Source organism: Stegodyphus dumicola, chromosome 12 (genome assembly GCF_044657685.1).
Source record: "Stegodyphus dumicola isolate Sdum_Otavi_A_Nest chromosome 12, ASM4465768v1".
Classification (NCBI taxonomy): Eukaryota; Metazoa; Arthropoda; class Arachnida; order Araneae; family Eresidae; genus Stegodyphus; species Stegodyphus dumicola.
In genome coordinates this window covers 108,291,040-108,307,739 of record NC_140779.1, presented here as the reverse complement: position 1 = coordinate 108,307,739, position 16,700 = coordinate 108,291,040, and the positions used below count along the sequence as shown (strand labels likewise).

General features: G+C 32.0%; 2 protein-coding genes across 10 annotated transcripts in view; one reads left to right on the top strand and one right to left on the bottom strand.

The window, feature by feature from the left end:
* The window catches only part of LOC118204587 (protein SCAI), a 113,701-nt gene extending 106,491 nt beyond the window's left edge, over window positions 1–7,210 (bottom strand). The window contains exons 1-3 of the mRNA XM_085806777.1: window positions 7,008–7,210; window positions 6,405–6,500; window positions 4,996–5,082 (exon numbers count right to left, since the gene is read on the bottom strand). Of these exons, the coding sequence (XP_085662903.1) occupies window positions 4,996–5,082; window positions 6,405–6,500; window positions 7,008–7,210 (386 nt within the window). The remainder of the gene's footprint in view (window positions 1–4,995; window positions 5,083–6,404; window positions 6,501–7,007) is intronic.
* Window positions 7,099–16,700, top strand: part of Dhps (Deoxyhypusine synthase) — an 80,072-nt gene continuing 70,470 nt past the window's right edge. For 4 of the 9 annotated variants that reach the window (XR_015038254.1, XM_085806785.1, XM_085806778.1 and 1 more), the window contains exons 1-2: window positions 7,451–7,587; window positions 15,063–15,264. Coding sequence is in view for 8 of the 9 variants with exons in the window: in XM_085806785.1 (XP_085662911.1) it covers window positions 7,538–7,587; window positions 15,063–15,264 (252 nt within the window). In the remaining variant the exon portion in view is untranslated. Of the gene's footprint in view, window positions 7,181–7,311; window positions 7,588–8,089; window positions 8,152–10,535; window positions 10,733–15,062; window positions 15,265–16,700 lie in introns of those variants that run through there. The other 5 variants (XM_085806783.1, XM_085806782.1, XM_085806780.1 and 2 more) reach the window with 5 other exon arrangements.

Below are 16,700 nucleotides of genomic sequence, written 5' to 3'. Positions count from 1 at the left end.
CAGATTAAATTCCTTTTTTATTTAAATTCACATCTGTGGCCACAATTCACTTGGCACTCCAATTGTGCCTATTTCCAGAACATTTACATTTTTGATACTAAGGTGATATAAGCGAGCATAGCTAAGCACTCACTCAACACAGAAATTGAAGTGAAGAGTGACGCAGTGATTCAGAGGAAGAAGAGAGGGAGTCAAAATTTTCAGTTCCAGTTAGTTTTGGTTTACAATTTATTTGTTTGGGCAAGAGGTATCTGCATTAAGCATTACATAGAATTGCATGATTAATTTGAATGACACAGTTTAGACTTATAGACAGTGCTATTCTTGTGAAAGACAGATGAAGTCCCCAAATCAAATAAAAAAAATAAAAGAGATTATAGCCAAATTTAGAAATTTGCTTTCATACTTTTTATCTTACATATATATATAAAGGCATAAAGTAAGAAATTTAGAACTAATTTTTCACGAAGATTAAATATTGAAATTCATAATTGATAAATTTCAAATAATCCTATAAATGCAATAAAGAATTTTAAAATTTTAAAACCAAAATTTTTCAAACAAGCAATACCCCAATTCAAAAAATTAATGAAATTTAAGGAAAAATTAGCATAATAGAAGAGGAATTGAACCAACTTCAATGTCACTTCATCAGGAGGAGAAACACTGAAATCAATTGAGATCTCTTTTACAAAAATCATTGCTTTTCTGTATCCAGAATTAGTCGATGAACCATTTCAGTGTATTTTAATTACAATAGTTCACCCGAAAATTCTGGCCTTTACCCAAAACAAGGAAAATTCTAATTAAAATCCTGTACCTTAAATAAAGAGAATTCTATTTAAAGAATCGAAAAAGTAAGTGAAATAATAAAATACTTGTTAAAAATTCAAATCAAAATTTTACCTAAAACAAATAGCATATAATTCAAAGAACTTAAAACTAATATGAAACTTTAGTGAAAAGAATTAATACTCACAAGAATTAAAAACTTTGAGCACTTTCATTTGAGCACAATTGAAACTATGAATAAGATCGTTACAGTAGCGACTGAATAAACTCCACATAAATATTGCAGTACTTCATGATATCAAAACATTCATAAGAGAAGAATTTGGGTACTTTTCCATTAATGGGGCATTACGTGGACTAAAATCTAACTAGATAGTGACAGTCTTATGACATGTAAAGCTTCGTGAAAAGAATGATTGTTTTACTAAATCCAGAATAAATACAAAAAAAAAAAAAAAAAAAAAAAAAAAAAAAAGGACAAATACAAAAATATAATACATATGTTATCAGATTAATTTCAAATTATAAAGGGCCAAAAAAAATTATGCGAATTTCCTTTAACACTATCAAAAACATTTTCATTTTTTCATGCAATTCCTGCCATATGAATTTGATGAGGCAGGTATCTAGGTTGTGACAATCAGTGTTGTACTGACGTTTATCTTGCCATTTTGTGCATGGCATGCCATATCAAGTTAAATAGTGTATTTGTGATAAACTATCAATATTGCATTTGCGGTTCTACATATTTCAGATAGTTTTCAGAGGAGGTGCTAAAGAATATATCTTTCTGAACTTGTTAAGAATCTGAATATCAAACGATGGCATAATATTCACATAGGGGTCACTGTTCTTGTTTTTCGAACGGCTGATGCTATAGTCATACAAGTGGTCTCCAAGTATAGTAAAGGGGCTATACACTAAGAGATGAGAAAGCTTTTAGCCCAACCTGGTGGAAAACAGCGGAGTTAGCGTACCTGTCTCGGAAAAGATACTAGATTGGAAGAAAACGTGAATTACAAAGTTGTAGAGAATCATCGATTTAATACGAAAAGATACCTTGTGGACATGAATGCTAAGAGCAGAACTTTTCAAATGTGCATTTGTTTGTTTGTGATTTTCAAAACTTTGACGTCACAAAACAATCTTAGAAAGAAAATAAACAACCGTTTATCACAAGCTACCTTTATTTTTGATGTTTTAAACGTCTCTCCAACAGCTGAAATGCACATCTTGATCCTTGTTAGAACTTCATGTTGCACGTTTTGGCATAGGGGTAACACATTTACACAAGCATCTGTAATACTTTGTTGAAAGTCCAGCAATATTTGTGGAGAGATCGCATAAACCTGCTGTTTGAGGTATCCGCACAATAAAAAGTCCATTGGAGTCAAGTCAGGTAAACGTGGAGGTCACTCTTCTAAACCACCGTACCCAATTATTCCTTTTCCGAATTCCTCCATCACTTAAGCCTTCACTTGATGTCATGTTGGAACTATCTATTCAGGAGTTGAAGAAACGGCAGGTTTTTAACAAAATCCGGTATTATGTCTTGCAGAAGTTCAAATTTTGTGCGGCTGTTAACATATCCTGGCAAAATATTGAGCCGATTAGCCTCTTATTATAAATTCCACAAAAAACATTAATCAAAACCCGTATTTGACATCAAACATTAGCTGATGGATTGTCCAGCACCCAATAATGGGTGTTCTGCCTACTGTACATTTCATTCCGCGAAAGGCATGTCTCGTCCGCCCACACTAAACTTACCAAGAATGTTGGCTGGACCTTTGTCTGGTTCATGAGGAAGTTACACCATGCGAAACATCTCTCGGCATTCCTGTCCATTAAACGAACTTTAGTGGGCACCCTGTATATAGTTTAACCGAGCTGACTATGAGCACAAACATGCATGAGTCATTCAGACTGGTTTATTGATAAAATAAAATGGATGGAACATGAATCATGCAGTAGGGTTTTATTTATTTATTTATTTATTGGTTCATATCTTTTTCCTTTCTTTTATTTTCACTGCATTCAGAGCACAGATTTAGCAAAGCAGAAAATTACTTTTAAGCCATCTAAGTTTATATGCTGATCATCATTTGTAATTCATTGTTTGATTGCACTATGTTTCATTTTGTGCATTTATATATTTATTTCATTGAAGATCGGCATTGAAGACCCAGAGGACCTACTTTATACTGATAGAGCTGCCAGGGTTGCAAAAGCTGTCTTTGACAGCTTCGGAGCTATATAATTGCACTTTGTCATAGACACGACATCATCATCATCATATATTTATTTACATAATTGATAAAAACTATGTTTCCAAAGCTTAATTTTGCTATATATGTGTGTGTGTGTAATAAATAACTATTATTGCTATTATAATTATTTAATTATATTTCATTGTATAATTTTCATTAAAATTTATTTTAATATAATAATCAATTATAATAATTTTACAATAAGCAATTATTATAATATTATAATAATTATTATATATAGATTTTTCTTTGAACTAAAATACAACACATTGAAAAAATTTTAATAATTAGTTATGTTATAATAAATGATTATTAGTTATTTACTTAATTATAATTATATCATAATAAATTTTACAATTGGCTAAAATGCATATGCCATATTATACATAGTTGAATTGGGGAAGAAAAAAAAATAAATTTATTCTAGGAAAAGAAGAATGAAAATATTTCTTGCATAAAAGATAATAATATTGGTAAATGTCGTGTTAAGTAAACTACGATCAGAGAAGATTCTGCTAAAATGTAGCAGATAAATATTGACCTTTTTTCTTACTGTAGAAAGAATATATCCAGTAAAAAATATAGTTCTATTATTTTTAAAATTACACAATAAAATATGCATTGTTAACATACATTTGAAAAAAAATTTCAGCATTTTTGGTTTCCAGCTTTGCACAAAGCGAATTTTTGCATTTATTGCAACAAATATGAAATAAAGCCTGCCAACTAGCAACAAGACCATTCCATGATGCAAAGACTTTCCCTCCTTCGACAGTAAATTCCTTCTGGGAAGAGCAAACTTTCATGTGACTTCTTCACCCTGTGGCGCATAATTACACACCTTCTAGACAATTCTAAGATTTTTGGCAGAATGCCCCAAGGTTGCATTTGATACGGTCACACTATACTTTTGTGAGGTAACATCTTCAGATGTACCTCTCCATCTTCCACATGAAATTGAGACTGATGATGCATCTAGTCATACTACAGTTAGACATCAGACTTCAGATTTGAATGTAGAAAATGATCATATTCATTTACTTCCAGAACAAGTTTCTACACAAGTGGTCAAGAAACCTGAAAGTTTAGATTTATAATTAACTTTATATTCGATTATTTTGTATAAGTACTCTCCCTCCTTTCCAAAATTTGAAAAATAGATATATACATTTATTTAAATTTAGATTACTTTTTAATATGTTTTATAAATTAAACACGAAAATGTTAATAAATGTAAAAACTTGAATTACAGTAATTTTACAAAATAAAACATTTAACAGGTAACTAAAAGACTAAACTGCATTGCCCCCATAAAACTATAAGATTCACCATTACAAGTATTTGATTGAGAACCCCTCTAATTGATTGAGAACCCATTATAACTGACATGTTATTGTCCATTTTGAAGTAAACAATAGTTTTGCCATTATTGTTATTTTGCATTTGGCAACTGAATAAAAACCCAAATTTGTATGTTTATGTTCGAATATGTTGCTAAGAATGATGATTACATTTTTAAAAGTAAATAATTTGTATATGTAACAGCAAATGAGTGATTTCAGAATATATTTTCAAGAAGAGTGTTCCTCCCCTTCCATAAGCAATCTGCATTTGTAAGATTAGTTTCCTATGTATTTCACGGTACAATGAAATTTGTTCATGACTACTCCAATTGTTAAGCAAAGATACAAGCATAAACTCCATAAAAATTTGTTTTAACCTTTAATTTAAAAAATTAACAAATTTGGAAGTAAATTATATATGAATCCTTTTTAGAGAAAAGTGTGAAATTTCAGTCTTAATTATCCAGTATGCATATATACAGCTCGTCTCATTATTATTAGACATAATTTGTTACATCTTGTGCAAAAATGAATTGTATAATACAAGTCAAAAAGATAAATTCAAATAATAATATTTAAAAAAAACTTACTAATAGTGATAATATAGTTGTCCTATTTTGGAAGCTATTTCACCAATCTGCCACCGTTTGAGTGCATATTTAGTGTCCAATACTTGCCTATTTAAATAAAAGTAATGAAACATTAAAACAGACATTGTATTCAGCTACAGAATGATAAGTTTCGTTATTTCTCTCATTTCCTTAAAAACATTTTTAGTTTTAAGAAATTGTTCTTAGTTTTCTAGTTAATGTTCTAGTAACTGTTAATAGCCTTTGATTAAAAACAGCTGCAACTCATAATACTAGCCAAAAATATGTATATTCATACATAATATTTGTTATATATATAACTGAGATTTCATATATTGTGAATGAATTAAAAAAGCTTCAGAATACACCCAACTCTGCTAACCATGCACGTGACAAAAATTCGCCTGCCAATATTGCTATTTACATATGCATTCTTTTTGTTGAATTCCAAATTCCTAGAGGCTTGTTTGGAAAAATTATGAATTTTTTTCAACTCGATTTTAAAATTTGAGTTTGTAGGACAGAAGAGAACAGATAACAAAGAAGATAACAGAAGAGAAAGAGGTAAAAAAAATCACTAACTCCTACTTCAAAAAATACTTCAAATTCTTTCTCAAAGTGACAGCTACGAAATTTCCACCATAATAAAAACAAAAACGTATTTGTAAATAAATTTACTGATTGTAATGTACAATAAATATCTATATAAAAATAGAATATGTATAAAATACATAATTTTTTTACAATAAAATTAACTGTTTTTCCCCTTCCATCAAATTCACCACACTGGGCCAAGGTGGTTGCAATAATACGTACATACCAAAATCTTTACTTGAAGTAAAAAATATTTTTATGAGTGAAATTTTCTAAAAAACTATAGAAAATCAAATTTTTCTAAAAAACTATAGAATTTCTTTTATCAGTTTGCATTTTTTAAAATAAATATTCAATTATAAACACGGAAATCATTCAAAATACTTAATTTTTCTAGCTCTTTCCCCCAAAAAATTTCATTGCCACAGTATAAAACTTACAATGCATAGGAATATCCTTTTCTCAGCACTAATGTAGAATTGGATGCCCCTTCAATTGATGACAAATTTTATTCAATTTTGGTGATGAAACCCCATTTTTATTTCATAAATATAAAGCAATCCTCATATTCTTTGAAAGTTCAATAATAATTTCTCTATACACTCTGCCATGAAGTAGTCAAATTTTTTTTAATATATTTAATGATCAGTTTCTCTACAAACTAGTCAATGAAAGTATTGAAAATACTAAATATGAATTTTAATTACATAACTCCTACTTCATAAGCATTTTAGCATAAATTTCTTCTTCATCATCAGTTATTGTTTATAAAATAAACTGACCTAATAGTCCTATAAAAATTAATCAATGCATACCTATGCTGCTGCTGAAATTTCCAAAGTTTAGTATAGACATCAAATGTGCGACCAAAGTATGCTTGCCACTGTTTGTGGCCATACTGAGGTAGATCCCTAAATTTAAAAAAAAAAAATACTGTAATTATAAAATGTTATACATCTTAATTAGGAATTTAGCAATGACTTCACTTTATTTATAATATTTTAGCAATACTTTAACTTATACTATTAACTTTATTTAAAGATTTAAATAAAACATTAGAGATGATAAAAATGCTTTTAATTTCTCACTCAGAAACACAAATATTTAATTCTCATTTAAAATGCAGAAACACTAAAACATGAAATAATGTGAACATATTTTTATCAAATCACAAGAAAATTAGATTTACCAAGAAATCCAACTTTTTTAAGGTTGTGATTAAAACTAGTATTTTTTAAAGCATTAAAGGAAAAACTCTTTTAAAGAAAACAAAATATTCATGCTTTTCATAATGAATTAATTACATGATACAGAATCAATCTGATACAAACTACACAATTTAAATAAACAGAATCATTTAATATGTCACAGTCACCTGCATAATTTTAATATCATTTCCAAAATAAATAATTTCTCACCTCAGTCCATTAAAAAGCTGTTTGGATTTCTCCAACAAATGGCAAAATTCATTAACGATTTTTCGTTCTTGTTCCTCTGCTTCATTCATGATCGCCATCCTCCGTGATGCATGTTGGGATATATCTTCTAAGTGAGAGGTTGAACGTTTCGTTAAATCTAGAGAAGAATATCGGTAAGATAAATTGCTGGTACTTTTATGCATGTAATGATACAACAGTGAAGCCGCTGGTTGAAGTACCGAAATTTATATCTCAAAGTAACAGAAATTTAGCTTAAATTCTACAAACGATAGACATATCGACCGGTTAGATGTCCTCTGGAATCTATTTGTGTTCTGCTCAGCGAATAGCGAGAGTAACGTTTCGTAGAAATCGAACTTTGTGGACCGGTAGCGATTCAGTAATGACGTAAATTTAGCAATATTGGCTAATCAATAAGAGGTGAATTCTAGCGGTAATTTTATTTCTGTGTATAACATATGTTATGCGTTATATTTTTAAAGCACTTCCATGTTACTAATATATAAATTATGGCAAATGAGTTTACGCCGGAAAGTGAGAAATCAAAACACGTGTTCCGGTAAATTAGTTTTTATCAATGGTCTGAAATTACGTGCTTATGATCAGTATTCATCTGCATATTTCAACAAAAGTTATTATATTAAAACACTTTTTAAGATGAATGTGAGAGAGTAATTTCAGTTAAATTTTAAAAAGAAGATGTAATTGCTAAAATTTTGGAAAGGTGTTCAATCTGATATTAATTTGATTTGTTGCTTATTATTTATTAAGTGAAACAAGTGAATTTTGGAAAAATTATTCATACACATTTCTAATCATGTATAATTATAATAATGACATCCAATAAATTGTTTCATATTTGAACTATTACATGGTATATTGATCATTGGATCCATAAAAAAATGACTATAATGTTCAATTTTTTTTATGCAAATGCTTTTGTATTATGAATAAATAGTTTGTTTGTTTCATAATGTGTTAGTGTGTCTACATTTACACATAAAATACTGGAATAGTGCTATTGTCTTCCTCATCCATTGATAGTAAAATATTGTTTGTAGGAATAGGTTCAGATTGTAAGTGATCAATAGTCTGCATTATGGTATGAGCACTGATGTTGAAGGTAAATGTTTTTGCATTTGTTAATTATATAAAAGTGAATCTGACAAAACTGCATTTAGTATCATATCTGACTCTGGAAATCATAATCTTCAAGTAACAACAGATAAATAATTTATGAACTTTGAATAGTGCTGTTTCCAAAATGTATTTTAAAAAATATATTTTAATTTTAAATATTATTTCTTATTTATGCCATTCACTAATAGGAAATCATAAATGTATTATAGAAAGTTTAAGAAAACAAAATTAGATTTTCAAGAAATTTATGGCAGGCAGTGTAATTTAGAAAAATCCTCTCGATTTGTTTTAAATATTTTGCATTTGCATGTTTACTTTCTGAGACCACTTGTATCAAAATCAGAGAATTTTTGTTGGTGTTATTATATTTTTCATCTTCAGAATCGCTTTTCACAGAATTTCAACTTTTTTTGGAATGAGATGTCCATCTTCTTTGAAAATGTCTCTTTTATCAGATTGAAGTATAAGATATCATGTAGGCGAGGAGCATGATTTAACCAGACGAGTTAATGCCTTGAGATGGAATATCAGTGACAAGAAATCAACCCTAAAGTGCTGGAACTGTCGTGCTGAAGGCCACATATGACGAAACTGCAAAACACCCCAGGGCACGGAAGTTAAGATCTTCCTAGAAGTGATGACTTTCTGGAAGCAAGTGGGTTTTTGACACTTAATTTAAAGAGTGAGTATTGGCAGGTAGCGATACATCCTGATGACCGAGAAATGATGGCATTTTCTACCAGAAAAAGACTTTGGGAGTTCAAAGTGAAGCTATTTGGACTATGTAATGTGCCAGCAACATTTGAACGTCTCATGGAGACTGTGTTGAGAGGTCTTTCATATGAAGCCTGTCTGATATATCTGGACGATATCATCATTGGGAAGAGTTTTGAAGAACATTTAGAAAATCTTAGAAAGTTGCTTCAGGAACTGAAAGAAGCCAATGTATGGTTAAACCCACCAAATGTAAATTCTTCAGACAGAAAGTGACTTACCTCAGACATCTCAGACAGTGTGTGTACAAATCTTGAAAAAGTGTCAACTAAAGACTGGAGATGCCTCAAAAATGTCCATCAGCTGAGATGTTTCCTTGGGCTTTGCACTTATGATAGGAGTTTTGTGAAGGATTTTTCTTCCATCACAAGATCCCTTCACAAGCTGACAGAGAGCAAGCAGAAGGAAGCTTTAACATCTGTTCCAATTCAGGCTTATCCTCAGCTCCACAGGCTATTTATTCTCAACACGGATATGAGCAATGAAAGTGTCGGTGCTGTTTTCTCCCAAGAAATAAATGGCAAAGAACGTGTCATGCCCTATTGAAGCAGATGCCTTTCTAAACTGGAGATGAATTGCTGTATCACCAGGAAGGAGTTGCTCGCTGTGGAACATTTCCATCATTATCTCTACGGCAGAGAAGAATTCCTGCTCCACACAGATCACGCATCGTTGCCCTGGCTTTTAAATTTCAAGAATCCTGAAGGCCAAATAGCCAGGTGAATACAAAGCCCCAGGAATATGGCATCACTATCTGTCATAGGAAGGGATCATCACATGGAAACGGCAATGCCCTGTCAAGAAGATCCTGCCCAGAAAGCTGCCAATATTGTTCGAAAGCAAAATACGAGCTGCTGGTCCAGTTGCATGAGAAGTTACAACATCAGCATCGGCTGATTGAGACCCATGAAGTGACGAAGTCAGGAGAGAATAGCTAGAGGACGGCGACACAAAACCCATAATTCGCTTAATGGAGTCTTCAAATAGAAAACCTAGCTGGCAAGACATTTCTATTTAGAATTCTACGATAAAGCAATATTGAACTCTCTAGAACTCGCTTGATATTCAAATCAGATGATGGAAAGGCATTCCGATGGCAGCTGATACTTCCAAGATTCCTGGTCCCAAACGTTCTTGAAACAGCCCTACAGGTGGCCACTTAGGAATAATGAAGACAGAGAGTTGAGAACCCTTCTACTGGTGTAATGCAAAGGATGGTGTGAAAAGTGGGGCTAATTGTGCAGGTTGGAAAAGACTCAAAAACGCGGCAAGATGCAACGCTACATTCTAGGAGGAGCTCCTTTTGAACCCCTGTCACGAACTGCTGATGGCAACAAATACATCCTGCTTGTCATTGATTACCTCACCAAGTGGCCTGAAGCATATCTTATTCCTGATCAAGAGGCTGTCACAGTAGCAAAGGTAATGATACAGCAGTGGATTTCCAGGCTCGGAGTGCCTGTTCAGTTACATTCCAATGAAGGAAGAAATTTTGCATGGTGGAGAGGTTTAATTAGGCTATCCTTAATAACCTCTCGGTGGTTTTTTTTCAGAAACCAACAGGATTGGGACAAGAAGTTACCTCTGTTTTCACTGGCTTATCGCAATGCTGTCCATGAGACTACCAGCTATTCCCATCTCGAATGCTCATCGGTCATGACCTTCTGCCTTGTGATCTCTTGTTTGAAGTGATGCAAAATTTTGCACGAGAGCAAGTCAACTTGGTGACAGAGAAGATGAAGACCCAATAGGACACAAAAGCTACAGCACATCGATTCAATGGAGACAAGGTATGGTTGTAGAATTCGATTAGATAGGAAGGATTCTCTCCTAAATTACAGTCACCTTGGGATAATCCTTACACAGTCCTAAAGAGGCTGAACAACGTCGTTGTTTGGATCCTTAAGTCTGCGAATTTTAAGATCAAAGTTATTCATTATGACAGGCTAGCTCCTTACTATGGCCATAGTATGTAGTGTATATAATGTAAATAGTATAAGACCATCGCTCTTTTTTGTTTCTAAATTTGTAAATTTGTGCACTGATTAATTGATTTAGTATTTGATTTGTTTTATGTTACGTATTGTAATTATTGTTTATGTTTTTTTGTTTTTGTATTGTAATGTTTATTATTGCATTGATGCCTTTGTTGTTAAGTATGGCTTCCTATCCAGGGATTGTACTGCCCAGGACGTGCAGTGCTTGGGAAGGGGCAGTTTCATGAATTTTATATGTAGATAGCTAATTTTAATAGAATTATAATTAAAATTGATGTACTTTCCAGTGTAATTTAGCACGAGACAAATATTAAGAGAAAGCTATGACCGAAAAGTAAGAATACAGAGACACGTGCATTTAACATTGAGTAAATAGATATCTCAGTAATTTGTTTTGAAATTGAATAAATGTAATTGACTGCTATGTTAGCTGTAACTGTAATTCCATCCTTTTATTGCTGTCCAGTAATTTTGAGAAACAGAAACTACTAGAATTATCTCTCACCAGTTGAAAGTTAGGCCGGAGAGAGAGCATCCAAATTCAGTTGCTTAGTTACTGTTGTTGTGAGTTGTTTAGTTCCACGTGATCTGAAATATCAGAGTTAGCTTTCTCTTTAGATGCGCATTTTTTAAAGTTTTTAGTAGTCTGAAGTATAACTACTGATTATATCATATGATATTATGAGCACTTGTACAAACAAATATCTCTGAGGAAAATTCCAGAGTTCTGATATATTTCTTTTGATAAGAATAAATTTTATTAACCTATTATCAGATTTGTGCATTCAATCTAATACGAACCAGTGCGTGCGCAAAAGTGTTGATATATAACCCATTGCTACATTAATATATTTATCAGTCTTGTCTGACTGACTAATTGATATAATTAAATTATAACACAAAATATAATTAACTTTTCAGGAATTTTATTCTGGTAAATATACAATTATACATAATTTAGTTAAATATCGTGTTTCTATATGAATAAGAATAAAAGAGCAATTAAAAAATAATGTGAGAGGAAATTTCAAGCACATTCTTATTTTGTCAATATAAGTTCAGGTATTCTTTATCTTTCTAAAGCAGGATAGTGGTGTAGATCATACACAGTACTACATGTCTTAGTATGTTTAATTTCTGCATCAGGTTTTGCTTACGTTTTTATAAACCCAGACAATAATATCACAATGCATATATTGAAACATCTTACGCAGAAATCTAATTGCAGTTTTTATTTTTGAGAAGTCCAAAGATAAAGGCTCCTTAAGGATCAGATTATAAATATTAAAAATTGTAACATAAATGCATTCATTTCGTAACGAACTCAATTTACATGTGTGTAATATAAAAAATGCTCTAAAAGTTCATTGCACAAAATTTAATTTTCTGATATTCTGATGCAGCCAAAATATACCTAGTGCAAGAGCAATAATTAATTCATTCCCATAGTTTTATTGATTTTTTATTTCCATTAATGCCATTGATTGTACTTTCTTTCACCATATAAATACATATCGATAAACTTTACTGTTTATTTAAGAGTTAATGTTACCATTGGTGTTTTTTTTTTTTTTTTTTTTTTTTTGCCATGATTGACTGACTGGCCATCTTTGTTAGCCTTTGAAATAATTCCGATGTTAGATTGAATTTCATGCAATGTAGCTTTTTCTCTTGTATTTAGACTGGGGTTGAAAGGTTTACTGATAAACCTGACATTATGGGTGATAACTATGTAGATCTACTATTTGATACTGTAAAACCATATACAAAACCACTACATAAAGTTTTTCTTTTGTATTTACTAGATGGCAGCATTAAGCAACAGTATCTTCATATTGACATTCCAAAGGAAAATATTGAAAATACCAAATATTTCTTGTACTATTTCCACCAGCAGGGAAAAAAAAAATCTATAGAAGAGATATGTTGTGAAAATAAAATATTGTTACGAATTTGGTATTTAAAAAGCTAATGTTAGTTCAATTATAAATTAAATGGTTTTATTTCCCGCGCAGTGCAGCGCGTGACGAATGTTAAAAGAAAGCTAAGCCGGAAAATTGAAAATACAAGAGCGCGTGCATTAAACATTTAATAAATATCTCTTTTTGATTTCGAGAGAGTACTAGAAAATTCTTGTGCGCGATTTTAAAATCTTATAAATGGAGGAAAACCTCTCAGTTTGTAGGAGTTACTTAGTTTGTTGTTGTTTAGAAAACTGCTCTTGTTGACTGTAGTGAATTCGCGGATTAGCTTTCTTTAGCTGTTTTGAATTAAGTTTTCTTGAACGTTTGAGTAGTTAGAAGATAACTACTGTGATATATTGTGATACTGCATGATTATTTGAGGACATTTAAGCATTATTTGTTGTGATAATAATAAATTTTGTTCCTTTTTCATAGGACTTGTGCATTCATTTCGTAACGAACTCGTACGCACGCAACAATATGCAAGAAGCACAAGGAACTAGGAAAATGTTTGATGGTTTTCTCAAGGAAATCTGTACTTTGCAGGATTTAATATTTATTCAAAAAACACAAATTTATAACTCTCTAGTATAAATAAATATTAAAAATTGTAACATAAATGCATTCATTTCGTAACGAACTCAATTTACATGTGTGTAATATGAAAAATGCTCTAAAAGTTCATTGCGCAAAATTTAATTTTCTGATATTCTGATGCAGCCAAAATATACCTGGTGCAAGAGCAATAATTAATTCATTCCCATAGTTTTATTGATTTTTTATTTCCAATAATGCCATTGATTGTACTTTCTTTCACCATTTAAATACATATCGATAAACTTTACTGTTATGAAGATGTAGTGATATTAGTACCATTATTACTGAAAATGTTGTGATATTTATGCTATTATTACCTGTAATACATTAGAGCAAAGAAACTGCGGTTCATGAACTAATTTAGCTCCTAAAGGTTTTTCATCAACTGAAATATTTGGAAACTGAATCAGTTTTCCTCATAGAATAAATATAAAATGGAAATAATTCATTCCTGGACCATACACAATAGCTTTAAAACATCATAATACTTAGTGCATAATTGCATAACACAAAAACAATGGAAACCATTGAATATTAAAAAGAAACAAAATTAACCACAATATGAAGCAGATAAAATAGATGAAAACTTCATTTAATTTTACTATACCAGTATAAAGATCAACATACTAAAGAAGCCATTAGTAGAAAATGATGAGAAAAATGTGTTTGGAATCCCTTTCCATAAAAATCTTAGGTAACTATTTTTAGGAAACATCTTTTTTTTAAGTACCATTTGCTTCTACTCGTGACTCACTGGGCCTCAGTTTCACTCAAAACTTCTTCAATGTATTTTGTTGTTATCCATGTTTTAAAATATTTCTAAAGTAAGACGTGACAATGTTATTGAAACTAAACTTAATGCTTCTTTATAAGGATGATATCGTTACACAAAAACTGGGCATCCTATCCTATTTTGTCAAAGTTTCAGAGAAATTAGGAGCTTTTTTCTTTCACCATCTTCTTCTGAAGGCGTTTCTACCAGAATTGCCTGTTGCTGTTTCTGAGTTTGTGGTAGTCTTTTCATGTTGAGTGTATTTTTATAGCCCTATAGTTACTTCTTTACGGCTTCAACACTATCAAAGAAAACCAAAAAGTCTTAAGTGCTCAAAACCCCTGCCTGCCACCCAATTTGGCCATAATTTCCTTCAGGCCAAATTCATTGTCCTGTAAATCACTTGTAACCATGCTTTATGAATTAGAGTTAAGTAATAGAAAATATTAAAATTATGTTTACAGAAGGTGCTGAATATTAACTATGGGACATAAATAACTTCAAAACACCTTTTAGAATCATATTTTGCTAACTACAAGTGTTCGTAACTAACGTAAGACATTGTTCATCATTCAGGGCATATTTTGTTCAGATTGTTTGTTAATGATCCGAGGCTGCACTGCATACTGAATTTTTAAAATATCATTTAATATTTTTAATAGTTTTCCAGCAGAGAAAAAAGTCTTAAATTTGTCATTTTCTTTTAATGAAGCACCAAATAAATAAATATATGTTGTATATTTTTTTCTTTTTAGTATGTCATTTCAAATTCAAGTTTATCATATTTCAGGTTGAAAATGTCTGTTGAAGAAATTCCATCAGTAGCCCGTGATGCTGTATTGAAAAAGTCATCTCTACCAAAAGAAAAGCAGTTTGTTAAAGGATATGACTTTAATGATGGTATAGATTATAATGCTATATTTGAGTCATATAAAACTTCAGGATTTCAAGCAACAAATTTAGGTTTAGCCATTGAAGAAATAAATAAAATGGTATGAATTTTAAAAGATAGAAATATTATATAATATAAAAATGTTTATAAATGGAGACGACTTGATTAAAGTAAATAAGCGTTAGTTTCATTGTGATCAATAAATGGCATGTAGTACAGGGTGTCCGAAAAGTCTTTCCCTGATTACATAAATTGATAACTCAGGCTAGAAGTAAGATACAAATATGAAACTGGTGTCTAATTGTTTACAAACTATCAAAGTTTTTTCACACATCAGTAAACTTCCACATGAGCACCCTTGGTAGCACATAGCACATCTAGGCAATATTCAATTTCCGTCCACACATTAGCTAACATCACTGGAGAGATCGATTCAACGACTGTGGTTATCCGTTGCCGCAGGGTTTCAAGATCTGGTACACGTGTTCGGTAGACCTCGTCCTTGACATAACCCCATAAAAAGAAGTCTAATGGGGTTATGTCAGAGAGCGTGGAGGCCAAACCGTTGGCCCATTTCGACCAATCCATCGCCCAGTAAAAGTCATATCGAGATAGATATGGACGTCCAAACCCCAATGAGGCGGTGCACTGGTCTTGCTGAAACAAGACATCGGGGTGATACTGAAGCAGCTGAGGAATAGCATACAATTGCAACATGTCCAGATACACTGCAGATGTGATGGTAACCTCAGCGAAGAAGAATGGCCCGATAATTTGATCATGCAATAGCACGCACCAAACATTCACCTTTGGACTGCCTCTGGTGCACTCCATGACTTCGCAAGGGTTTGTGAACCCCAAGTGCACACATTATAGCGATTCACTACTCCACTGACAAAAAAGGTCGCTTCGTTGGAAAAGGCAATTCATCCGAGATAACCATCATCATCCTCAATACATGATAGCATTTCGACCGCAAAGTCATATCAACGTGTACTGTCATTGGGCAACAAGGCCTGAACGATTTGCACTTTGTATGCACGAAACAATAAACGCTTGTGTAAAATGTCATGGAGAGAGCTTGCTCACCGATTTCTTCGGACTTCGCAGAAAAGACTGCCTCACAGCTTCCACCCTGTCTGCTGAGGTTCTTGGTTGACCAGGCCTCAGAAGGTCAGCAACCGATAATGTGTTCTTGAACTTCTCATAAAAGGCTTTAATGCTCTTGACATCAGGTGGATTCCTTCTAAATGTTGTCTGGAAGTGTCTCTGCACTGTGGTTGATGATCGTGTCTCATGGTACCACAGGACACACTGTGCGTTCTCCTGATTGGTTAACATGGCTTCTTGGGCACTGCACCTCATCCACTACTTACGTACTGCGAACCTAAAACAGAAAAAAAAACTTTGATAGTTTATAAACAATTCGACACAGGTTTCATATTTGTATCTTACTTCTAGCCTGAGTTATAAATTTATGTAATCAGGGAAAGACTTTTCGGACACCCTGTATATCTGATGTGTATATGGTATATA